Genomic DNA, 25,824 nt, shown 5'->3' with positions numbered 1-25,824 from the left:
CAGGGGGCCACTGTTGCCAACACTGGATGCCAGATTCTGCTACTGACACCAGAATAAATTCGGAGCCAGTCCCTCTTCCTCTGCCCTACCAGCTCCAGAGGCAGATCCCAAGGAGGGCTTCCATCTGTCGAGCCCAGGTTCACAGGCCTGCCTCCCAGCCTCCAATCCCAGGAAGAGCCCTGAGGCCTTCTCAGCTTCTGTGATGGGGGGTTGGGCCTCTCTCCAAGACTTACACACAGGGAGAGGCTCAGGGGCTGGGCAGCCAAAAAATGACCACAGACATTCACCTCCAAGGTCAAAGCGAAAGTCATGTTCTCGGTGGTTGGGTGGCCGTGGTGGCATCTTAAAAGCATGGATGTGCTGAGGTTACATATACACTGAGTGGAGGGAGGCAGAGTAAGCCTGACCCATACAGCCTTCATTTAGCCTGAATCAGGCAGGGACTTGAAGAACGAAGTGGCCTCAGCAGCCACAATGACTCCCTGAGAGCTGAATGACACCTCACATCACTGGGGGTTAGTGACAGATCTGAGATGGTCACACCAGCCCCTGGACTTGCCAGCTGAGTTTCTTGTGTGCCCAGTGGCCAGCCCAGTGGCAGTTTCTACAAGTGTCTTTCAGTGAACCACTCACCCCCTAGCTTGTCTGCTGAGACGGGGGTCTAGAAACAATACGCTTGTGGTGAAATGCCCATCCAGTCACACGGCACGGGGCTCCTGAGTTGGAGCTACACTTTGTGGTATGCATCTTAACACACCCAGCCCCTCACCATTCTCCAAAGATCCTGGCACCTCCGTGGAGTGTCAGAACTGCAGTGTGGGTCATGGCTCATCAGGCCCAGCGTTTTCCAGAGGCCAAGGGTAAGCCCTGAGTTTGGCCGCTAAACTGTGAGTCCTGAGTTCGCATGCTCTGTCTGGTGCTGGCTCTGTTGTCCACTGCCTTGGGAGGACGCATCACAAGGACTTTAATCTCCTACTGTCAATAGCTTTAAGGTAAAGTACATGCAGGGTAAGCTCTCCAAATGTCAGAGCCAGGCGCAGGCCTTGTGTTTGGTGCTGATGCATGGCATTTACTCTGAAGGTTCAGGAAAGTACATGGGCTTTGCGGGGTGTGGCTGCCTAAATACGGGTTAATTAGCAACAGCTTACAGCAGCGCCCCCGGCCACGGGAGAGAGGTGACCCAGACCCTTGATAAAAAACCCTCATGGGAGACAAATTATTCTGTGAAGGAAAATAACTCAGGCTGTTCCTCATTGCCACCCTCCGTGAGATTTTACCCCAGACCTGAGGCGGCAGTACTAACAGGACTCTGATCTTTCTCTTTGTGTTCAAGGATATCCCAACTTCGTGGCAACCTATGGCCGTGGCTACCCCGGATTTGCTCCAAGCTATGGCTATCAGTTCCCAGGTGAGTGGCTTGGTCTCCTAGGGCTTTGGAAGCACAAGAGGTGGGCTGCATTTGGGGGGAGGTGAGAGGACCCCTAAAGAGAATGCATTTCTCACGTGCATCCACTTGAAAATGACCTATACGTGATAAATTTCAAATCCACTGAAGTTCAAGGCCAGGATGCAGCTCAGAGTTTCTGATTAACTCAGGTATAACTCACTGGTGCTGGGTATTTGAGAACGGCAGCTTTTAAAGGGAAAGCAGGAGAACCGAGGCAGGAGGCCTCCTTGTGCTCACCTCCTTTTTCTGAAGCCTCTTCTGGGTTTTTTCTCACTGGGGACTGAACTCTAGGCCCAGGGCTTTCTTTCACCCTCTACCACCCCTTGCCTGCCTCCCCGCTCCCTGTGTCCACCTGCCCAATGTTTGATGTCTCCCCACCCTTCCTTCCTTTCCTCCACCCCTCCTCCTCCTGCTCGGTCCTGACTGCTGTGGCTTCGGCGCCCTTCTGGGCTGTGTTGATGTTGAGCTGCTGGGGGTTGGGGCTGCTGTCCATCCTGGGTGGGCTGTTTAGATTCTCCTTTCCCTCTGCGTGGGTATCAAGACTTGAGTCAGAGCCCATGGTGATTCCCGCCACACGCCAGGGCTGCTCCAGCTCCAGCTCCAGGTAGCTGGCAGGCCTGGGACCTCACCTGGGAGAAGCAGCGAGGGGAAACATGGTCTTGTAGGGATGGGGTAGGGACAATGAAGGAAGCGATGTTTTACAGGGTGTGCCTTTTCCCAGCCTTTCTCAAATCTGAAGTACAGATAAGAATATATTGGGGTGTTTGTGGGTGTCCATGTGCAAAGGACAGCCGAGATTCCAGAGGAGGTGTTAGGGACAGAGTCTTGTCCCCTGTGAGTTCTCTGCTGAGGGAGGAGGCTCCCTGGGGAGCTGGGCTGCAGGTGGAGTTTCACCCCTGCCTTGTCGTCATGCCTAGACCTGGAGGTCTGGGAGTGTCAGGGTCTGAGATGAATTAGGAAGCAAAGGGAGTGAAGACGTGTCGCTGGAAGATGGCGCCCTGACACTGATGACAGGAGGGCAGAGTGAGGGCTTGGCCTGGTCTTTGCCTCAGACCGAGCATTGGGGCGGGAAAGGTGTAGGCGGGGAGATCAGGAGGCATTTGGGGGCACCTAGAGCCGTGCTCTATGGCAGACAGATCCCTCAGCCAGCGGTGGAAGCCCCAGGCTCTTGTCCTGTCTCCGACACCACCTGGCCAAGTGGCCATGGGCAGGTCACTCAGCTTCTCGGGCCTTACTTCTCTCTTTTGGAAAGGGGGGTCTACGAGGAATGGTCTTTGGGGTCTGTGCCCCTCTCTGATCGTGTGGGTCAGAGGGTGCAGGGAAGGCAGGCACAGAAGCAGAAGTCCAAGATGGAGGAGTTTGAGTGCAGGTGGCTCCCCCACCAGTGTCCCCTGGGGCTGGGGTGGTTCCCCATCTGGGAGGGGCCTCAGCAAGGCTCCTTGGCCTGCACTAAGGAAGCTGTCCCCAAAGATGCCCCCCAGCAGCAGGCTGCTTCAGGATGGCCACAGGCTCCCAGACCTGAAGAAAAGAAGGGCACATGCAAGAAGAACCACCACAAGGGAGGCCAGCACTCAACCAGCCACTGTCATTAGACTTTCCCATTTCCAGGCAGAGACCCCTACCAGGCACAGGCACAGAGGTAGAAACTCCTTCTGAAGGGGTCACAGTACGCAAGGGGTGGGACCTGCATTTGGACCAGGCGGTCTGGGCCTTAACTGCCACCCTCCACCATCTCCCTAGTGTCCATTTTTCTGGTACAATAACACTGGCCACAAGTAGCTAGTAAAACTTAGGTTTAAATTAAAGTTGGCTGGGTGTGGTGGCTCACGCCTGTAATCCCAACACTTTGGGAGGCCAAGCTGGGAGGATCACTTGAGGTCAGGAGTTCAAGACCCGCCTGGTCAACATGGTGAAACCCCCATCTCTACTAAAAATATAAAAATGAGCCGGGCGTGGTGCCAGGCATCTATAATCCCAGCTACTCCGGAGGCTGAGGCAAGAGAATCACTTGAACCCAGGAGGCAGAGTTGCAGTGAGCCGAGATCACACCACTATACTCCAGCCTGGATGACAGAGTGAGACTCTGTCTCAAAAATAAGAAGAAGAATAAGAAGAAGTAAAAAGAAAATTTCAGTTCCTTTAGAAACACTGGCCACATTTCAGTGACTCAGTAACCATGTGTGGCAAGTGGCTATTGCCAACACAGAATGTAGAACAGTCACCGTGGAAATTTCTTATGGGCTGGTGCTGTTCCAGTGCCTAAAGGAAGAGGGCTGTTATTGGGGGGTGCATGGTCCACACACTTAAACATGCGCACCGCTCCTTCCCGGAGAGACCCGTGGGGTCAGCGTCCCTGTGCTTCATTCTCTGCCTGGCTTGCTCAGCCCAGAAACTGGTGGCAGGTTCAAAGGGAGCTTTTCCTCTCACTTCCTCCCCTGGCTTCCCCTCCAGGGGATGACAGGCGCAAAGGCTCACGCATCTCAGCCCTCCAGGTGCAGCCTTGATCTGTGCACTCAGCCTGCACAACCTGCTCCCCTCCGTAATCAGGCTGCCATTGCCCCTGAGTGTGATGCTAGTCCCAGGAGGACAGAGTTGAGGGATCTTAACATGGAATAATTGGGGGAGGGCATCAATGTGGACCCCATGCTAAGGCCCCTGTCTCATCAGAGGGCCTGCCCCAGGGCCCCCATGAGCTGGCTCGGGAGACATCTGGTAGAACTCTGCCTCCACGGCCTGCATCCCTGGGCCTGCCCCAGGCAGATGGACATGCAGCAGTGACCAGACTGAGGCTGGGCAGAGTGAGATAGGGTCCCCTGGGTGCCCAGCCCTTCACCAAAGCCAAGACTTTGGGAACTGGGGGGGATGGGCCGCGGAGAGGAGGATAGAGTGGGGTTGGAGTATTTATGCCCAGGGCCCATCTGTTTGTCATAGCCACAGCCCCTGCAGCTTAGTACAATCAGGTGGGTTTGAATGGGATAGAAATCAGGCATTACAATGTACAGACAGCAGCTTCCTGACCTTTGGGAGTTAGCTGCCCTGTTCTCAACCATCAGACTTTTATTTTTCCATCCTTCCCACCTTCCCACTCACTATGGAAGCCTCTTGATTCTCTTAACTAATGGCCAGAAGGGGGCCACCAGTGGCCACAAGAGTAAGGCTGCCTGCTCTCAGGGAGGGCAAGAGTGGAGTGGCCCTGAACTGGGAAGGGTGGCCCGTGGCTGGGGCCACCTACCCCACTCATCTGAGAAGCCAGGCTAGGGTCGGAGTCTACTCCTCTCCCGACCCCTTCCCAAAGGATATACTCCTTGTGGAGTGATGTGTCTGTGCTTATCCCGGATGCCTCCCCAAGCAGCCAAATGTTTCCAGACACAAAGCCTAGGTAGGTCCATGTGTCGTTCCAGTCAAGAGTGCAGGGAGTAGCTGAGCCCCTCTAGAACCAAACTTGATTCCTGCTGGAGCCACAGCCTCAGGGCCAGGGCTACAGAAAAGCTTCGGGATGCCCTGACTTCCATCTGTCACCTCATGCCAATAAGGAAAGTTTCAGGTGGATGTGGCCGAGGCGGCTGGGGTACAGAAGGGGGACCCAGAGATGGGGCAGCCCAGCCCTCTGCCCTCTCCTCATCCCCATCAGGTAGATTCTGTGGACCCCTGCCATGCCCCGGGATCCTGTGACTTCGTGACATTGCACAGCAGTCATGTCACCTCCCAACTGTTGTGATGTTTTCTTTGTGGTCTTTCTTTTCAGTGTCCTCACTGTATGCCCACTTTACCCACTTCCCACCTCCAGTCCCCCTCATGCTGTGCGTGGATCCCGAACCTCTCCCAGCCCCTTTCTGAGTCCCCCTAGCAGGGCCATGCAAGACAGCTAGCTGGGAGAAATGAAAGCACGCCCAGGTCCTAGAGAGCTCCGAGACTCTTCTTCCTGGCTGTTCTCACTCATAAACCAGGTAGCCTGGGTCCCCTTTCAGGAAGATGCAATCTGATCCCCTTTTTGAAGGGTCCTCCTTTCCACCTAGACTTACCCTTTCTATGAACATCCATCTCATCTGGTTGGGGATGCAGATATCACCCTTAGTAGAGCCTCATTCTTGCCATGTGACATGGGGCTGCAGGGACCTTCCTGGGCCACACAGCTGGTGGCAAGTGGCACCTGGCTGTGCCCATCTTCAGAATTCTATGAGAATAAATATAATGTTCCTAGAGAAGGCTAGACACTGGATAGTTTTTAGAGTGGGGAGTAGTTCTTTTCTAGAAAGGCTGGGTGGTGACCAACCACTCTGGGAACAGCTCCTTCTTCCCACATCCAGGTGTCCACCCCAGCCCAGAATTTGGATCAGGATCCCGTCTTGAATTATTATGGGTTGTGATCAGGGATCTCCCCTGCTTCCTCTCTTTTCCCCACTCTGGACTTCTCATTTCAGTTTAATCTGTTAATTTCTGTTCTTATTTCACTTTGCAGACTATTTGCCGATTTCACAAGACATAATTTTTATCAACTAGCTCTTAAGAGAGGCATAGCAAAGTGGGGTTTGCTACCGTTTCTAGAGAGAGAGGACACAGTCCGGCCTGGGCCGCCCCCCGCTCCAGTCAGTGCTCACTGAAAGTCTGTCTTAGCTGCCTGTTTGAATGAATGTTCTTTTTCTCATTTTTAATTCTTGGACTCGTGTCCTCATTGCTTCAGTCAATTAAAAAAAAATTATTCTCCAGTCCCCTCCCACTTTGCTTCTTGTATGCATTGTGACCGACCCACTTCCTCAGAATGTAACGGGGCCAGAGGGAAACTTCTCACAAACTTCGTAGAGCCTCCTCAGGGGAAGCTAGGAAGAAGACATCAAATGTTTTTAAGTCATGACCAAACAGGCTTGTTGGGGACATATCATGGGGTGAGCTTTGAAGTGCTGGTGGTCCAGAGGGGTTGCAGATACGTGACTTGGAGCACCTGTGTCTTACAGTGGACAGTGATAAAGGTGAACACACAGAGACAGACTATTCTCTAAGAATGTGAAAAACCTAATCTGGAAGAGGAGCTATATAAACACTATCTGACTATCTTTGTCTTTTGTGGCCAGTGTCTGTTGCCATAATCACAAGCCTGTCTGTCTTCGAGAAGGGACAGTGGAGTCACCTAGGTGCTACCACATGGCAGGCACAGTGGGCACCGATCCACAGTGGGCCCCGCCTTCCCCAGCTCGCCTCCCTGCTCGTGCCGGCCTGGCCTTGCCTGCTGGCACCATTGGAGTAGGAGGGGGTGGAACACAGGAGGCCTATCCTGATCAGGCCCCATCTCAAGGCTGGCACTCCTGCCCATCACCCTTAGAAGGATCTTTTCCCATGGCTTGACTCCCTCCATTTCCCTGACTGAAATACACCCACTCTCTTGGATTAACGATGTACCACTCAGTTGGACCCTCAAGAGTCACCGCTTTGTCTGTGCTGGTAGTTTGTGAGAAGTGACCCGCGCGCTTCCATTTGATGCATTTGATGTGAGTGAATCCATACATTTGAATGTCATTGTCCTTGAGACCGTACACGTGCAGTTTGGCTCATCTCATTAAAGATGCTTGATGTAATAATTGGTTAGTTTCCTTTTATTTTCCTGCAGGCTTTTCCATGAGTATTATTTTTTTCAAAGAACAAATCTGTATGGCTTTCCCCCCCTCCATATTTTGTTTTGCTAGGAATTGCTTTGCTTTGGTGAACTTGTCCTAGTATGCTTGCCTCACAAACGTTTTAGCCATTGTGAATTTTCTTCATCTCTGTAAATAGTTCATCTGTGCTTCTCCCTGATGACGTTTTATTTTTTTCCCCTGTAAGCAACTGAGGTAGAAAAATAAATTGTTTACCACGGACATGCTGTGTGCTGCCGTCTCTTAGCCTGACAGTGTCCTGTTCTCGCCCCGGGGGAAGTGAATGCACTGAATAACCAGCACTGACGACAGCCTAGTGCAGTTTCTAAAAGCATGCGAACTCCCCCTGGCTGCCGCCTGTTCCCAGCCCTCCCTGCTTCCTGGCATCCTCTGTACTTGCTTGAGGTGGTCTGTCCTTGAGCAGAGTGGCAGAGCATCTGCATGCACCAGCTGCACAGTATCGCCCCGACGCTCCTTCCTCCGCCGTGGCTCCCCTCTCAAGTGAAAACGCCACACACATCTGGAGCCCCTCACATCTGTGCACTAGGTGTGCGCGCAGTCTTACCCTCACGCACACGGGCCTGTGTGTGGTTGTGCACGTGGCCTGCTTTCCTGACTCCCCAGAGCACTGCAGGTGGAGGAGGCACCAGTGTATGTGGGAATGTTCTTGGATATGAAGCCGGAGGACCTGGTTTCCAGGTCCCACTTGGCCACTTAGTAGCCATGTGGCCTTGAGCAAATCATGTACCCCTCCAAGCCCTGAAGATAATGAAAGTGCCTAGTTAGTTGAGTTGTTACAATTAAGGGATAACACGTGCATGAATGTGCCTTGTAAGTTGGTAAATGCTATAAAACTGGAAGTTTTAGAAATAGTGGGCACTGATGTTCTTACTAAGTCAGCTCTCCAGAGTGGTTTTCCCATTTTTATCCCCCATGATGGATCTGTCATCAGTGAAAGGAATGATACAGGATTCCTACGTGAAGCTAGAGACTTGCTAGGACTTCCTCCCCACCCTCACGCCCCATCCTTTGTCTTCCCTCCTTCCCCATTTTGCTATCACCAGGTACTGAAATAGGTACCAGACATCTGGATATGAATAAGACTCACTCCTTCAGATGCTTTTGGGCTACCCAAGGGGGAGAGAAGCAGTGATAAGACCAATTGAACATCGTGAGACAGGCACTTCACTAGAGAGAGGGAAGCTCTGGCCAGGCTTAGTGGCTCACGCCTATAATCCCAACACTTTGGGGAGGTCGAGGCAGATGGATTGCCTGAGGTCAGGAGTTCAAGACCAACCTAGCTAACATGGTGAAACCCCATCTCTACTAAAAATACAAAAAATAGCCCAGTGTGGTGGCAGGCGCCTGTAGTCCCAGCTACTTGGGAGGCTGAGGCAGGAGAATTGCTTGAGCCTGGGAGGCGGAGGTTGCAGTGAGCCGAGATCGCACTCCAGCCTGGGTTGCACTCCAGCCTGGGTGACAGAGTGAGACTCTGTCTCAAAAAAAGAGAGAGAGAGAGAAGCTCTCTATGCTGTAAGGGTGCAAGGGTGGGCTGCTTGCCCAGAGTGCCCTCTAGAGAAGGTGACACCGGAACTGGGTCTCAAAAAGCCAAATAGAATTAGCCAGGTAAAGAAGGAAAGGAAGTATATCCCAGACAGAGAAATGACATGCTTAGACATTGAATCAGATAGTTTTAAGAAAGAAGAGAAGCACAAAAGTAATAAAACACAAAATAATAATGGACTAAACAAAATAAGAATTCATTTATCTCTTATGTAAAAGAAGTCTGGATGTGGCTCTATAATACTCATGGTCTGGGTTTCTTCTCTAATCTCATTCTGTTCTCTTCAGCATAAGACTCCACCTCATAGTCTAAGAAGGCTGCTCAAACTCCAGCCATCACATATTCATCCCAGAAGAATACATCTCTTCCCTTTAATAATGCTTCCTATAAGTCATGCAGGACATTTTGCTTAGATCCCATTGTGCAGAACTTGGTCACATGACCAGTTTCAGCTGCCTGGAAACCTCAGAGGTATCTTTTTTCCAGGTAGCCGTGTGCTCAGATAAAAATAAAGGATTTTGGCACTAAAAAAGAAGAGTGGAACGGCTACTAGTAGACCCTTAGCAATTTCTGCTACATACCTGAGAGAGGAAACATTGCAGGTCTCAGGGACTGTGAGTAGTTCAGTGCACAGGGAGCTTGCAGAAGCATCTTGGGTGGGAGGAGAACTACAAGGCTGGAGCCATGGTGGGCCTCCTGAGTCAAGTTTAGGAAGTTAAATTTGATCCCCAAAGCACGTGAAGTACTTGGAGACGATTTCACATAGAGAAGTGATGTGGTCGAACTTCCATAGTGAGTCAGAGGAGTTTGGAGAAGTGGGGGGCCATGAGGGTGAGTCTGGAGGATTGTCCCTTCTCTCTGCACCCCATCTCCTCTCCGCCTCATCCTCTCTTGGCTCCATCCCTCTCTCCCTGCCTGGGGCTGGCTAGTGGTTCTTTGAGCCCTGCAGTTCTATGCAGTTCTATGGCCCTAACCATCAAAAGGCCTCTGGGCCAATATTTTGGCAACCAACAGTAGCCTCAGCCACAGAGCACTCGGGGTGGCCAGGAGGCCAAGCTAACATGTCATGGCTTGGTGCTCAAGCCTCCCTCCCAGGATACTGTGTGCAAACAGCAGGGGCAGCACAGCTCCCCAGGCAGGGAGACCCTTCCCCAGCCTGCTGAGCTTGAACTCTGGTTATAAAAGTGCCAGTTTGTGCTCCTGCCTCTTCAGCAACGGAAAACAGGTTTGCTCTTGGGTGCTGATCCTGACTGATGAGCACTGGCTTCCTGGAGCACTGGCTTCAGAATGATGTTGAGGCCAAGTCCTAGCTCAGCAGAAAGGACGGCTGTGATTAGCGATGTGGCCGATTGCTGCACCAGGAAGGACTCACGGCCTGTCTGCCATGTAGCTTGCCTTCTGTATTCCTGTCCAATGATGGTTCTTCGGTGCCAGGTGATTTTCCATCACTCTAAAAGATACGCGGGGGAGTGGGGAGGGTTGGTGTCTGAGGAGAGGGATATGCTAGCTCAGGGATATCCTGTTCCTCTGGAGGGAAGCCGCTGTAGTCCATTGTCTGTAGGGCTGCTTGCAAGGTAAGCTTCAGTCAAGTCATCAGGTCTTTAAGCAAAGGCAGAGGCTTGTGGTCTGTCTTAGCGTGAGGGGTAGGGTTCGGATGTGGAAATCAGAGTGAAGGGAGTCCAAGTTCTCAGGAGGTGGAGGAGCTGGCATAAGCAAGGTGACCGAGAGAGAAGCCTTGGCCATAGGCAAGGGGCTGCATCCTGAACCTGCTGTCACCCACCTGCCAGATCTGTCTGGTCATTGACATTTTGCAAAACATTCAAAAATGCTGCAGCTGCCATGCTCGAGGCCTAGGACCCTGGCTGGGAGTGGTAACCTGGGCCACCGGGGGGAGCAACTTCAGAGCCCTTCCATCCACCCCCTCCTCTAGCTCACCCAAGTGGCAGAGACCTCTGTGGTCAGTCCCCATTCAGGAGAGGCGAGACCCCGGGGTGCGCTCAGGGAGCTGCTTCCTGTCTTGGCATCTCCCGTGTCCTGCTCTTTTTGGCTAGTTCAGTGAGAGCACAGAGCCCCCCTCCCCAGGCTCTGTAATCTTGTCTGCGGAGGCGATTCCAGGCTTGCCTGGATGGCCCCTCGTTTTCCTGTAAGTTGAAACTCCCTCTTTCCTCCTGCTTCAGTTTTTAAGGGGCTCTTTCCTCATCTCCTGCCCCAGAAATGCCCTCACTAGGACCCCTGAAAGACCCTCAGGCTCTGCCTGGTGCAGTGCTTCTGGTTGGCTTCCAGAATGGAGCCCAACCAGTGTGAGCAATGGCTGGTTTCTTGCTAGTAGGAAAACAGATCTTGAAATATCAAGACAGGCTAGTCGTTTTCCCAGGTAGGCTGCCATAAGCATGGACTCGTGTGTCCAGGGACCCCAGCTAGATGTTGCAGCACCGTAAACAGAAATGCTCCCTGTCAAGAAAAGCCCTCCTGACACAGCAGCCCCCACACATCTGTCTCATCACCAGCCCTCTAATCTGAACAGCCCTCGAGCCCTCGAGCCTCGTCTCTAGGGATTACCCCTTCCCAGATTAGATCCACAGCCAGATTTCAAATCACAAGCCAGCTCCCTCATGGCCAGCCCACTCCTGCGCCACCTGGCCCTGTGTATACTTGGGGCTTATCCTCTCGTTTGAATATTAAAGGCAAGCTTAGACAGGAAAGCATGTCTGCTGCTTTAAAAGAAGACAGAGAAGTAAAATTCGGTGGCACACCCCAAACCCAGACCGGCCGCGGCACGAGGCTCTTCGGGGCTGTGGATATGTTGCCACGTTCCTCCCTCAGCGTGGAAAATCAGGAGTTGACTCTATTCCCAGATGAAAGCAGAGCACGGCGCCTAATAGGCACTTAATAAACGTTTGCAGAAATGAATTGGAGCAATCTGAATTGACGAGAATTGTGGGTTTCACTTTCGATCAGCTTTCTGTGCCTCTTGAAGCTCCTCTGCATAAATAAAGGGAAATGTGACTAAGTGAGCGCTCAGCTCCCCATGGCAAAGCCCAGAGCCCCGTGTCCTCAGGCAGGAAGCCAGGATACTGAGTTCTTGCCCTTAGCTTGCCAGGAAAATAAGGCCATCTCTAGGCCTCAGTTTCCCCATCTGTCAAATCGGGCTATTGATCCTTCATCACAGGTTGTTGAGAGGGTTAGTGGGACCGGGAATGATCTAGTGCTTTAGAAAAGGTTAGTGTCATGACCAAGGAAGGCAGCCCGGCCCAAGGAGCAGAGGGCCCCACCAGCTATGGCAGGATGGCAGCAGCTACAGTGAGGGAGGCTGCAGGTGACCCCACACCTCGTCCTCTGTGGACTGAGGCCCAGTGCCCACCAGATCTCATTTTCCTCCACCCCCCCCCCACCTGCTTAGGTCCCTGTACCACCAGCCTTACAAAGTCTCCATTAAGTCTGCTAGCAGGAACTTAATCACCTTTCTTCAAGCCCTTCAGTTTTCATTTCCATCAGCAAAAACAAGTGAAAGGCTGCAACTTAAAAAACAAAGCAACAACGAAAAACAGAAAATTACTCAGCATGTGAAATTCTAGGCAAAGGGCAGTGCCAGGCCTGAGGTTTGGGTAGCTGGTGCCTTCTGGCAGCCAAGGACAAAGCAGAAGGCAAAGATGTGTCCCCCACCCCCTCCTCTCCAGGCTGAAAGGAATCCTGCACAGAGACTTTTTTGCAGAGCCCAGGTCAGCTTGAATCCCCTGCCCCTGAGAGACCCCAGCCAACTGGGTCACTGCCTCTGCTCTCTGTCTCTTCAGTTGGGGCAAAGGCACATTCTCTGCAGAGAGCTGGAGACGGTCATCAGCACCCGACCCGAGACAGGGCCTCCTGGGGCACAAGTTGCTGAGCAAGGGTGCAAGGAATTCAGAGCTTGAAGGAGCATCCCACGTGCGGCCAGATGTGATCCTGAGTGATTGGAGCAGCTGCACAGGGTACAGAGGGAGCCGTTGACTCTGCTGGACAGCCTTCAGGAAGGGGCGAAAACTTAGTCCATTCTGGTGACCGTAATAGAACACCATAGACTGAGTTGCTTATAAACAACATAAATTGGCCAGGCACAGTGGCTCACTCCTGTGATCCCAACACATTGGGAGGCCAAGGCGGGAGGATTGCTTGAGGCCAGGAGTTTGAGACCAGCCTGGGCAACATAGTGAGACTCTGTCTCAATAAAATATTTAAAAAATTAGCCAGGCATGGGGGCACACACCTGAAATCCCAGGTACTTGGGAGGCTGAGGTGGAAGGATCACTTGACCCCAGAAGTTCAGGGTTATAGTAAGCTGTGATTGTGCCACTGCATTCCAGCCTGGGTGACAGAATGAGACCCTGTCTCAAAAAAAGAAAACATAAAGTTATATTTCTCACAGTTCTGGAGGCTGGGAAGTCTAAGATCAAGGTACCAGCAGATTGGACATCTGGTGAGGACCACTTCCTTCCTGGTTCGTAGACTGCCATTTTCTTGCTCTGTCCTTACATGGTCAAAGAGTTGGCCAGCTCTCTGGGGTCTCTTTTATAAGGGCGCTAATCCCAATCATGAGGACTCCACCCTCATGACCTAATCACCTTCCAAAGGCCCCCACCTCCTAATATCATCACCTTGAGAGTGAGGATGTCAACATATAAATTTTGGCGGGGACATAAACGTTCAGACCACAGCGGGCAACATCTGAGCCGAGTTTTGGAGCACACACAGAAGTTCGCCAGGCAGATGATGAGGGAGGTTATTCCACCTCAAGGGCCAGCAGGAGGCCCAAAAACGCATGATGTGTCTTCCCTCCCTCGCATTCCTGCCTCCATGGATTCCCCATCTGGGCAGAGACTGTCCTAGTACTTGGGCTGAGACAGCTGGACAACAGGTTTTGGCATTGGGAAGCCAGTGCCACTCTTCTCAGACCCAGGGAATCCCGGACACATGCTTTGTGAGCCAGGGATGCTGACCCCACCTGTGCCATAGGAGGCTGTTCCCCTGCTAGGGCCTTGATGCATATGGCTGTGCAGCCCCAGTGGGCTCTGGATGCCAGCTGGCCAGGGCTGGCTGCCTTTGAGGTGGGAAAGGGAGAGGCAAGGGTAGCCTCCTGTTCTTTCCACTGAGGCCCTGCTGCCCCACCCTGAGTCTGAGCAGGTGCTTGGCTGTCCCCAGGGTACGCCTGGTTTTGCAGGGAAAGGTCTGAGGCCAGCCCCACAGTTCCCTTAGTGATACCTGCTTAGGGATTCTACAGGCTTTCTCCTGAAACCCAGGACCAGCTTTGAAGGTGCTGGGATTCAGGTAAGGCCAGAAGCACCTCTCCCCATCCCCTGTGTCTACCCTGCCTCCTCCACCTATCCATCGCTCCATCCTTCCTTCAGGTGTTTAGCATATAGTCACCAAGCACTATGTCACAGGCCCTGCCCTAGATGCGGGGGACACAGTGGTGAATGAGAGGTGAGCCCCTGCCTGCTTGTTGGGAACAGAGCAGCAAACAGGATTCCACTCTGGTGGAAGGACCCAGGAAGTCTCCTCTGGTCCAGCCCCTCCTAGAGGTGGTGGGGGGAGCTGGGCAAGACCCTGTTTCAAGGGCAGCACATCAGTGCAGGAGGGCACTGGGAACCATCAGTCCAGCTGACCAGCACAAGCGCTGGGGCTGCAGGCTCCACATTCATGCCTGTGGTGACCACCTCACAGGGCGATGGCCACCCCAGCTGCTTCTCCCTGGCCCTCCACAAGCCCTTGCCTCCTGCTGTCAGATTAACCCGCCAGAGTTAAGCTTGCACTTCAGATAAGACATACCCCATCACTCACAAGCGAATTATCAATGTTATCTATTAAAGCCCTTTGGATGCGAAATGCCATATAAATTAATAGGATTTTAGAATAGGAAGGCACCAAAGGGATTTCTCAGCTCTGCTACAGTTATTACCTTGGGCAATAATAATAAAAATAGAAATAAATGTTATTATTCCACTTACCAAGCAACAGATAACCGTGCTGAGCGCCCAACGCCATCGTCTCACTGAATCACTGATCTTCACTGCAGCCCTAGGAGGAGGTATCATTAACTGGGTTTTACAGAGGAGGAAAAGGAGGCAGAGAGGGAAGTTAAGTAACTTGTCTTGGGTCCGACAACTAGTAAGTGTGGGAGATGGGATTTTAACCACCGTTGTGTACTATTTTCTTTAACCTCTCTGGACCTAGAATTCTTCGTCTATTAAATGGGAATAGTAATGTCTTCCTTGTAGTGTTGTAGCAAGGACTCACTGAGATGATGCATGGACGCTCTGTGGCCATGAAAAGTGCTCAGATGGTGGCTGCTGTTGTGTTATCATTAGTGTAATGACTATTTTCTCATCATCAAAGCCAAGCTCTTCCTTTTTACAGGTGAGGAAAGTAAGGAATAAAGAAGGCCGTCCTCCCATCCACCTTTTCAACAAGGGCTAGAGTGTAGTGGTATAAACTACTGGCTGTTGACATTTTTAGATATTTCTGTACTAGCTGGTAAATGGCTGCTGCCCTGAGCCAAAATGCGTCCCCACCACTGCTGGGCTCTCCCCTGAGACTCCCTGACTGCTCCACAGTCTACCAGTAAAAGGGTTGGTGCCCAGCATGGCAGTGTCTGCCCTTCAACATCTGAAACATCGTCACTCAGGAGACAAGAGTGGTGCGGCATCTAGGGGAGGGAATTTAAGATCACAGATGTTCATCTACTCACTGAGCTAGTGATGGGGCCAAAGTAGGAAACCTGGAGTTTTTCAGCAAAAAAAGTCGGAGCGCTCAAGACTTGAGCGTTTGCTGTCCTGGTCGGCAGAGGTGAGGGCCACTGGACTGGGGTCTAGGATCCTGCTGTGGCAGATTCATTGAAAAAGCCCATGTGACATGAAGCTGGGGAGAAAGCAGGCATGGAGAAGGAACCCAAAGAGAGTGTAAGATTTCAGGGTCTTAGCAAGAGACGCTGTTGGAAGAAAGCAAAACTGTGACTCTCTCTGAAGTTTTGGGTACAGGGAGAAGTGTAAAAAGCATCGGAACAGGGAACTCTGGAAGGATCAATGGCCAGAACATTCATAGTTTGTCCTGACACCCATTGGTGGTAGATGAGAGAGTGGCTCAAAAGCAGAAATTGCCGTTGTTATGAGAAGTTAGGGAAGAGGAGGGTGTGATTGGAAAGAAAAACTCTCAAGATAGTTTGTTGATGCCTCTTTTGAAGCTAGAATCCCTTCACTTTGAAGGTCTCAGTCGAGGTCTCAGAAAGACAGGCAGATAGATGTTTGTTCTGTGGGGAAGTGGGTATCCCTGGCCTATTGAGGAGCCACAGGCTGCTGGCACAGGGTAGCAAGGGCTGGCTTTGGAATGAACTCCATGTGGACATTCTCTCCCTTGAAGTCCTGCTGGCCAGAGAGTGACGCTGAACCTAGTGTCCCTGTAGGGCTGGGGGCCGGCGTCAGAGCCCTTGTAATGTGTCAGCCATTCCTGATGCTAGCTGTCTGGCCAGCACTGCAGCAAAATGCACATCATCCCCAAGGCCCTGGATGGTCAGGCCAATGATGCCTGAGGCTGGAACTCTCCAGGGCCTCTGAAGTCAGGGATCTGTCCCCTGCCTCCACCTCAATGGGTAGTAACTAGAAAGAATTACCTGTGTCTTGGTCATGTGTCCAGGGCCCAGCTCAGTAGTTTTTTTTAACTGAATTGAATCAAAGTGGTGAGACCTTTTGGAGGTAGGTGAAGATCATAGCTATAGCAATACCTCCATTTTCTTTCTCTCTTGCCACTTGATCTTGGAGAAAAGAATTCATTGGAATGGCCACTCCTACACTCCCATCTCTGAAGACTGAGTCTTCTGAGTGCTCTCTCTATCTTCAAGTGGCATTTGGTGTAGCCACACCCAGGTCCTTGAGCTCAGCTAGAAGACCCTAGAGCAGACACAGCCAATGCCTGGTTCCAAGCTAGAGGGGTCCAAAGCACAGGTCCCCCACCTTCTTCCTGGAAGAGTAAGCCATGGCCTCCTTTAGCCCAGGCCCAGCTTACCATTAGCCAGTTGTCTCTCCTTGGGCAGTTGATCTGTGTGCAGCCTGTCCTGGGACCCCAGTCCCATAAATAGAGCCCCTTTGCTGTCCACAGCTAGCAACTCTAAGCTCCATGAGGGCAGAGACTGTGTGTTGTTCACTGCTGTGATTCCAGTGCTTAGAACCGAGCTTGGCCTGTAGCAGGCACTCAGTATTTACTGGGAGGGCACAGGGCTGAGAATGGGTCTTGAGTTATCAGTTCTGCTGCAGCTCACTGCGGAAGTTCTGGGTGAGTGCAGGTACTGAATGCTAGGCCCCAGCCCTCTTTGGGGAGGGATTTAGTGATTCAGGGGTAGAACGGGCCCAGGGAGAAGGATACTGGGCCAAAGTCCCCAGATAGAGCTTTCTGCTTCCTGCCCCCCGAGAGAGTCGCAGGACACAAACTACCTACTGCGGTGTTCTGAGCTCCAGCTGCAAGCTGGAATTCCCAGGAAAGCTTTGGCAGTTTCTGTTGCCCTGGTTGCACCTCAGATCGATTATATGAGAATCTCTGGAGGTAGGGCCCAGGTTGTATTTTTCAAGCTCCACATGGGATTTCTGGGTGCAGCCCAGGTTGAAAAGGTACCCTACTGGAAGAGGGGAGGCAGGAGGAATTGCCATGGAATTCGGCTATGGGCCTGGAGCAACCCCTATGGGTGGGATGAAAATGCCCCCTCTCAGAGAGACTGGGGGCGGGCGTGAGCTCTCCCTCCGCAGCCCAAGACACCACGTTCTGTTGTGGAGACAGGCTGAGGTTGAGACCAAAGCCTCTTCTCAAGCTGCAGAATCTGTTTGCCAAAAACAAGATCCAGTGTTGCGAAGGGCCCCGCTGTGGGCGGGCAGGGAAAGGTCTCTCCCTACTCCTGGTCCTCTGCTGGGTCAGTGGGGTGGGACAGGTGCTCCGCTGTGTTTCCTGAGTGCTTCCCAGTTGCAGGGAACCTGCGGACACACACCTTCAGCTCTCCTGGCTGGGCCCCCTGGTTCCGCACTTGCCTCTTCTGAGGATTTCTCTGTTGCTTCCCAGGGTTGCTGCCTAACTTCTATTTTATGCTTCCACAAAGCCATTCATCCGGTCAGAGGTGTCCTGACAGAAACACTTTCTGAAACCTCAACGAAGGTTTGACATTGCGATGCACCTTCCTTTTAGTCCTATCAGTCTGAAGAGTTACATACATATCTTTTTTAAAATTAAGCTAAACAGCAGTTGTATTAAAAATTATCTGGGGCACTTTTGTGCCATCCCTGTGTTTTAGGAGCTAACACCCTTAGGGCTCTTGACTGCAGGACCTCTCTCCTTTAGGCAATAGGACCAGCCTGAGCCGCCAACCTCTCACCCTTCCCAGCAGACAGGCCTGGCCTTCACATTTGGCCCCTCTCCAGAGGGACAGATGACAGGTTCCATGTGCCTGTCATTTTCCCAGCTGCAGCTGAGGGCGAGGCATTTCCAGGCCATACACTCACTCCCCAGCACCCCCTTCCCCAGCCAGCAGCCCCAACTTTCTCCTCTGTCTGGGGATCCCCTTGGGAGTGATGTGTTGGTACCCTTGGGAATGTCAGGCTTTCTCCCAAAAATATGTGTTTAAAACAGATTCCTATTTCAAATGCCAAGGACACCAGGGTAAGTTCTTTTTTTTTTTTTTCGAATGGAAATACATCTTCCTTCAAATCAAAATGTGACAATCTGATCATGTAAGTGTGTCCCTTTGGTTATCAATTGTTCCTCCTCTTTGCACCCTCTGTTCTGATCTGAGTCCCTTGGTCCTCCCACTCCAAACATGTGCCATCCACCTTTTTTCCACTCTCACCCCTTTGCAGCCTCCAGCCACTGTCTTTCTCTGCACAGAAGTCAGGGCTGTGGATTTCCTTGAAAAGAACCAGCCCTGTCGCATCAGGCTGGTCTGCCCAGGAGGTGGGAGCATCCTGGGCCAGCCAGGATGACAGATGGCGGTGTTTCCAAACTCTCGTAGGACATGTTTCCTACATTCTGGGTGACAGTTTCTTCTTTTGGTTGCTTATTTTTTAGTGTTTGGATTCGGTGAAGCAACATTGGGTTTAGCCAAGAATGTTTGAACCATCTATAGAAATTGCTGCTGGGGAGATGCAGGCGTGCTGGAGAAGGGGGTGGAAAGTGCTTTAAGTAAGCACAACATAGGAAAAATTGTTTCATAATGGACCATTCGGGGCCGGTGATGCATATTACGAGAGAGTCTTTTATAAAGATTCCCCTTAATCCCACCTATTGGAGCCAGAAGGAGCCTCAGAATTCTCTCATCTCCTCCTTTGAGAGAGGCACAGAGTGGCCACTGACTCATCCAAGGTCACAGAAATAAGTAGCAACTGGGCCAGAACCATACCCCAGGCAGTCCACTCCCAGACCAGTGTCTTCTCAGACCAAGAAGGGGAGAGGAGGCAAAGAAAAGGGTTCATGACGTAATACTCCCCAGCCCGTGGGACAGAGGGCAGTACCCTTTCAGTGGTAACTGAAAACAAAGACCCCGAGGCTTTCTCTAAATCAAGGGTTCTCTGCCTACACTGTGCATCAGAATCATCTGGAAGGCCTTTAAAAGACACAGAGACCCGGGTCCCACCCGATTCTGTGGGCAGGGTTGGGGCCAGGGTTAAAGCTCCTCCAGGCTGGACTGAAACCACTGCACTGAGTGGAGACATCGCACTGGCTCTCACAGGGGACTGGCCACAAGAGTTAGCCCCCTGTATTCTCAGGAGCCGCTTTGCTTCTGCAAAGTAGAGGAGCTGGCAGACTGAAGATGTGTGCCACAAATTTACTTTTTTACAACCTTGGGCTGTACACTGGGGTCATCTGGGAAGTTTTTTTGTTTTTTGGTTTTTTTTTTTTGAGACAGACTCTGGCTCTGTCACCCAGGCTGGAGTTCACTGGCGCAATGTTGGCTCACTGCAACCTCCGCCTCCTGGGTTCAAGTGATTGTCGTGCCTCAGTCTCCCGAGCAGCTGGGATTAAAGGCGCCCACCACCACGGCTGGCTAGCTTTTTTTTAATTTTTAGTAGACAGGGTTTCACCAGGTTGGCCAGACTGGTCTTGAACTCCTGACCTCAGGTAGTCCTCCCGCCTCAGTTTCCCAAAGGCATGAGACACCACACCTGGCCCTGGGAAGCTTTTAAAGGTCCCAGTGCCGAGGCTGCTCTGCAGACCAAGTAATCAGAATTGCAGGGGTGGGACCCAAAAATCAGCGTTTGTTAAAGCTTCCCAGGTGGGTCCAGTGAGCAACCAGGATTGAGAATCAGCACCCACACAGAGCAGGGCACTCCCGTTTGCCATAGCTGTGTCCCATCTGCTGGTTGAATCATGCATGCCCCTGGACCCCTCCAGGGGCATTGAATGTGCCCCCACTGGGGTGGAGGATCGTGGGACTAGGGAGGCTGCTTCTTGTAGGCAGTGCTGCCTTTCAGCTGCAGTTTACCCAGAGCAGTGACTCCCAGCCCATACCCTCATCCACTGCATCAGAGCACCCTGACCATCATCAACTGATGCTCATTGACAGTCTTCTGTGGGGAAGACTCTAGGCTAGGTCCTAAGTGGGACATGTGACTGAATCCCTGCCCTAGAAGAGTTTGTCACCCAGCAAGAGAAATAAGATATGCACACAAAAATAACTGTGCTTAGGTAAGGAAGAAGCTGGTAAGTGCCAGAGAAGCAATAAAAAGTAAGTGTGGTATGTCATCCTCAAAAAATCCCCAAAACCCAAAAGCACCATTGACTTCTAATTTGCACTAGATCATCACAACTCCAAAAAGTCCAGCAAAGTATCTCATCCACTGTCAGCAGGTTGGTGACATCTTTCACTTAGATGAGTCACTAACCCCAGAGCTGTGTTAGCACCAACCTCAGAGGACTTGGGTTTATCATCCTTCTCCCCGCAGGCAAGCTCAAGCAGGGTCTGAGATGAAGGGACTTTAGAGGTCATCTTGCCCGACCTCCTTGCAACAGAGAAAAGTTACATAGGGCCCAAAGAAGTGAAGTGTCGTGTCCAATTGCACAGCAAAGCAGGGACAGCCAGGGCTGAAGGCTGGGCTTTGAGGCCAAGCCGGGTGATTCTTCTGTTATCCCACTCGAAGGGCGAGGAACTCCATTCTAGCAAGAATGGGTCTTCGAGTCTGACTCCCATTAAACATGATGGTTCCTACAAGCCGTGACGCCTGTTTATGCCTGGAATTCCACCATTAGTGCTTCTTTCTTTTTTACCCAGCCATCATCTTTTTGAATATAAGGTTCCCAAACAGGAGGAGCATAACACATTCCTAGTACCTAAGTTCCAGGTGGTCAACCTATAGCTCTCAGGCCCTCTGAGATTTGATCAGCAAAATGATTTTCTCTTTTCTGCTGGATTTACTAACATATGATAGGTATTAAGCCACTAGGGTCATGCCTGACCCCTTGGCCCACTTGTCATTGTTAGAGCTAAACAGAATGTGTATTCTAATTTTGAGCTATGTTAGCTCCACTAAAATGATGCTATGAAGTTGGGATATTATTAAGGATACCAGACCACTATAATCAATAAGAAATTCAGGCCAGGCATGGTGGCTCACACCTGTAATCCCAGCATTTTGGGAGACCAAGGTGGGCAGATCACCTGAGGTCAGGAGTTCAAGACCAGCCTGGCCAACATGGTGAAACCTCGACTCTACTAAAAATACAAAAAATACAAAAAAAAATAAATAAATAGCCAGGCGTGGTGGCACACACCTGTCATCCCAGCTACTCGGGAGGCTGAGACATGAGAATTGCATGAACTCTGGAGGCGGAGGTTGCAGCAAGCCACGATTGCACCACTGCACTCCAGCCTGAACATCAGAGTGAGACTCTGTCTCAAAAAAAAAAAGTAAAGGAAAGAAATTCAGGCCCCCTGTGTGCTTACTACTAGCTGACCATGGCTCCTACCTTGGAGACAGTGGAACACCCCTGCCTGGAGAAGAGTCCTGTCTTGAAGACAGGGCTGATGGCTGGACAGAGACCTGGTAGGCCTCGTCACAATGGCAGCTGTCACCAACTTTTTTTTTCTTTTTCTTTTTTCTTTGAGACGGAGTCTCGCTCTGTCGCCCAGGCTGGAGTGCAGTGATGCGATCTTGGCTCACTGCAACCTCTGCCTCCCAGGTTCAAGCAATTCTTGTGCCTCCGCCTCCCAAGTAGCTGGAACAGACATGCGCCACCACACCCGGCTAATTTTTGTACTTTTAGTAGAGACAGGGTTTCACTATGTTGGCCAGGCTGGTCTTGAACTCCCAACCTCAGGTGATCCTCCCGCCTCAGCCTCCCAAAGTGCTAGGATTACAGGCGTGAGCCACTGCACCCGGCCAAAGAGTGTTTGTTTGAGACAGAGTCTTGCTCTCTCACCCAGGCTGGAGTACAGTGGCGCAGTCTCGGCTCACTGCAACCTCCACCTCCCAGGTTCAAGCGATTCTCGTGCCTCAGCCTCCCAAGAAGCTGGGATTACAAGCGTGCACCACCATGCCTGGCTAATTTTTGTGTTTTGGTTTTTTTTGTAGTGACAGGGTTTTACCATGTTGGCCAGGCTGGTCTTGAACTCCTGACCTCAAGTTATCCGCCCACCTTGGCCTCCCAAAGTGCTGCAGTTACAGGCATGAGCCACCGCACCTGGCCTAGCTCTCACTAATTAAGCTAACTCACTGCCAGGCATTCATCTAAGCACTTTGCATATATTAATCCTGCACTAAAATGGTCATATCCTTTACAGTTGGGGACATCAAGGCAAAGAGAGCGTAAGCACCTTGCCCAAAGTCACACAGCTAGTAAGTGGCTGAGCCAGACATCGAACCCAGACAGGCTCCAGGTCTGCGTGCTCTGTTGTTTGCTGTGCTGCCCTGCCTCAGGAGGAGGAGTCTGGTGGCCCCTTCACACATTGGCCAGGGAAGCTATGTTGAGGAGGGACCCCCCTGCCACATTTCCAGCAGTGGAGGGGTGATCATTTCCCACTCTGAGCAGTGGGGTGCTGGGCATCTGTGGGCACCCATGGATCAAGGAGCTCTGCCACAGCTTTGCTTGGCCCGAGGCCCTATGAAGAAGCCTTGAGCCCTGCCAGACCACCTGCCTGGTTCCCTGCAGTCTTCCCCCCAGCACTCTCTGCTAAGGCAGTCCCCTCCTTGATAACCCAGCCCCTGGTTTCCCAAGGAAGTAGCCTGCCCCAGATGACCCCTGCCTCCTCAGGGCCTGGGGAGAAATGCTGAAGACAGTGCCACGAGGCCACTCTGCCAGGCGTCTCTCCCCTGCATTTCCCAGCCCTCCCAGGTCCAGCCCCAGAGGGTTGTTTCCACCAGGGGCCTCCTTGTCCTCAGGCCCCTCCTGTGTCCTGTGAACGGCCTGTCCTGGAGACAGCCTGTGCCCTCTGTCACCACAGCCTTAGGCTCAGGCCACTAGGATGTTTCTTTGACCTCTGGCAGCCCCAGCTGGGGTGCCCCTATTCCACCCAACACATGCACAACACACATGTACTCAACACACACATCTACATATACCCAACACATGTACACAATACATACACTCAACACACAACACACACACCCAATACATACACTCAACACACACATCCACATACACCCAACACATGTACACTATACATACACTCAACAAACACAACACATACATACACTCAACACACATCCACATACACCCAACACATATACACAACACATAACACACATGCACTCAACACACACATCCAATACATACACTCAACACACACATCCACATACACCCAACACGCATACACCCAACAAACACACATTACACACATAAACCTGACACACATACACTTAACACACACCCAACACACACACCACTTGTATCTGTGATTGCCCGTCTCCCACAAGCCCAGCCACCAAGAAGAGGCCTGGCCCTGGGAACTCAGTATCAGGGGCCTGTCTACCAGGTCATATGGAAAATGTATTTGGCGGGTGAGGGGTGACTGGTGAGGCTGGACGGCCTAATAGAACAGGAGGGGGATGGCGAGGAGCAGCAGAAGGGGGCCAGGAGGACCGCTGTGCAGGATGCTGGTGCAAGCTCCATCCCTTCCCCACCAGGAGGCTCCCAAGGGGCTAGGCCAGGTTTTGGCAAGGCCCTGGTGTTTCAGATAGAGGGCACAGAGGCGGTGGGGTGGCGACTATGGAGCTGCTGCCTGTGCTGTGTGAGGGACAGCACACCCTCCCTCTCCAGGGTGGAGATGAAATTCCAGCCCTCAGCAGCGTCTGATGCTCCACCTCCAGCAGGAGCCTTTATTTGAGATTAAGGATAATGGATTTCCTTTCTTGGATAAGTTTTTTTTTCTTCCTCTTTCAGACTTTTTGTCCAAAATGCACTCAATTCCAGAAAATGGACCTTTTGTTAACAAGTCTTTTTATTGACTACACTCCCCTCCCCCACTTAGTTCCTCTTTCCCCCTCCCCCAAGTCTTTCCATGCTTCCAAGGAAACCTGCTGTTTTCAGTGCATGGTAAGGAGTGCAAAGGAATGACTCACCTGCATCCTCTCCCTCCAGCATCCCCTGGGCCTTGCTCTTAACAGCAGCAGAAGCCTGGGTGTCCTGGGGGTTGGGACAGAGAGAAATAACTTGATTTCTTCCTTACGTTTCTTCAGCCATTTCTGCCAGGACCCTCATCTTCAGAAATCTAGATCCTGCCTGGAAGAAATGGGGAGAGGACTTGGTTGGGGGTCCCTTCCTTGGTCTCCCTCTTGGTTCATTGCTGCCTTCTGGGGAAGGGAGGGCCTCCAGTCACCATGCATGGTCTCCATGGGAGCTTGGAGACCTGCAGCCAGGGACAACCATACATTTATTTCACCTGGATCTTTCTTTTTCCCCCTTCAACAGCCCTATTACCATATTTAAATGCAAGTATGTCTCTTTTCATTGACATTTTAAGTAGCTTAGCCTGACCTTTTTAGAGTAGCATGTTCCCCCTTTGAACTTCTTTCCCTTCAGTAGTACCGTGTAGCTAGGACAATAGTCTTAGTGTTTAGTGGGCTTCTAGTTCGCTCTGTTTGGGGGAGCTTTGTCTCTGCTTTCTTCCCTCCTCTGCTCCCTGCCCTTGACGGTGCATGTCTTCCTCTTGTCCTGTAGAAATTCCTTGTTTAAAAGGCTCAGTAGCTAAAGTTGAGCAGCCCTGTTGGGGGCTGTTTACTGAGTTTGCGGCTGGCTTCTGGCACATCATTTAAAACCACAGTGATTGGAAATGGGTCTTGGGGTCAGGCCTCCAAGCATCTGCCTGGATGGCAGAGGATGTTTGTCTTTATATGTATGGGAGTGTATCTGTGTATGTCCCAGTGCGAGGCTGTGCGTGCACGTGCTGGTGGCTGAGAGAAGCCCAGGGGAGGGAACTTGGCATACTTCATCTGGATTCTGCAGCTGCAAGAGGTTACCTTGGCCTCCTGACTATTATTCCCGTTGCTGGGACATCCTTGCTGCCCGGTGCATTTTTAGATAGCATAAGCCTTGATCAAGAAGAACTTCAGGGACCCCTAGGAGACCCTCCAGTGCCAGCTTCATCTAGACCGTGGGGCTCAGACCGAAGAGCCACATCTAAATTCCCACAATTGCCTCAGGAGGTTGAAACACTGAGAGATCAAACAAAGCCATAGGGCTCACCCCACGTAGACCCCTGCAGCCCCGCACTCCCTTCCCTATCTGGCTCCATGTGTATGCAATCACCTGGGACCCCCAAATGCTTCACCCTCGGGCCTGGGGCTGTGACGCTGCTGACTTGATGTTTTGACAAAAGTCTGGAGTTAAAAAGGCCATGCTAACCTGCAAAGCCTTTGGAGAACAGCTGGAATTAAGCCAGCTCCTGGCCAAGGTGCCTGCTCTGTCAGGAGGCTGTCCCAAGTGCCTCCTGCCTGTGGCACGGGGCTGACCACTCCACCATGATCTCTGCAAGGAGCAGTGGGCCAGCCCAGCCATGCTCAGTTCTACTCAAGACAACCCCAGGGGAGCCACTGTGTCCATGCGGGGTTAACAGGGAGCTCAACCCCGCTTCTCAAGAAAAAAATTCCTCCTAGAATTCTTGAATTATTGTTGTGGGCCTTCTAGAACCAGCTTCTGGGGTGACAAATGGGTGAGAATCAAATGCACCTAAAGATGTTGTGCCTTCCGGAAGC

The 25,824-nt window shown here is 51.7% G+C and overlaps 1 protein-coding gene across 7 annotated transcripts in view; it reads left to right on the top strand.

Annotated features, from left to right (window-relative positions):
* Positions 1–25,824, top strand: part of MSI2 (musashi RNA binding protein 2) — a 429,533-nt gene that overhangs the window by 370,959 nt on the left and 32,750 nt on the right. For 4 of the 7 annotated variants that reach the window (XM_024234809.3, XM_024234807.3, XM_054535667.2 and 1 more), the window contains one exon: positions 1,334–1,408. In XM_024234809.3, coding sequence (XP_024090577.2) covers positions 1,334–1,408 — 75 coding nt within the window. Of the gene's footprint in view, positions 1–1,333; positions 1,409–5,906; positions 20,004–24,541; positions 24,566–25,824 lie in introns of those variants that run through there. The other 3 variants (XM_054535666.2, XM_054535665.2, XM_024234810.3) reach the window with 2 other exon arrangements.

This window comes from Pongo abelii, chromosome 19 (genome assembly GCF_028885655.2).
Source record: "Pongo abelii isolate AG06213 chromosome 19, NHGRI_mPonAbe1-v2.0_pri, whole genome shotgun sequence".
Taxonomy (NCBI): domain Eukaryota; kingdom Metazoa; phylum Chordata; class Mammalia; order Primates; family Hominidae; genus Pongo; species Pongo abelii.
The sequence above is the reverse complement of the archived record's forward strand: the minus strand, read 5'-3'. Positions and strand labels throughout refer to the sequence as shown.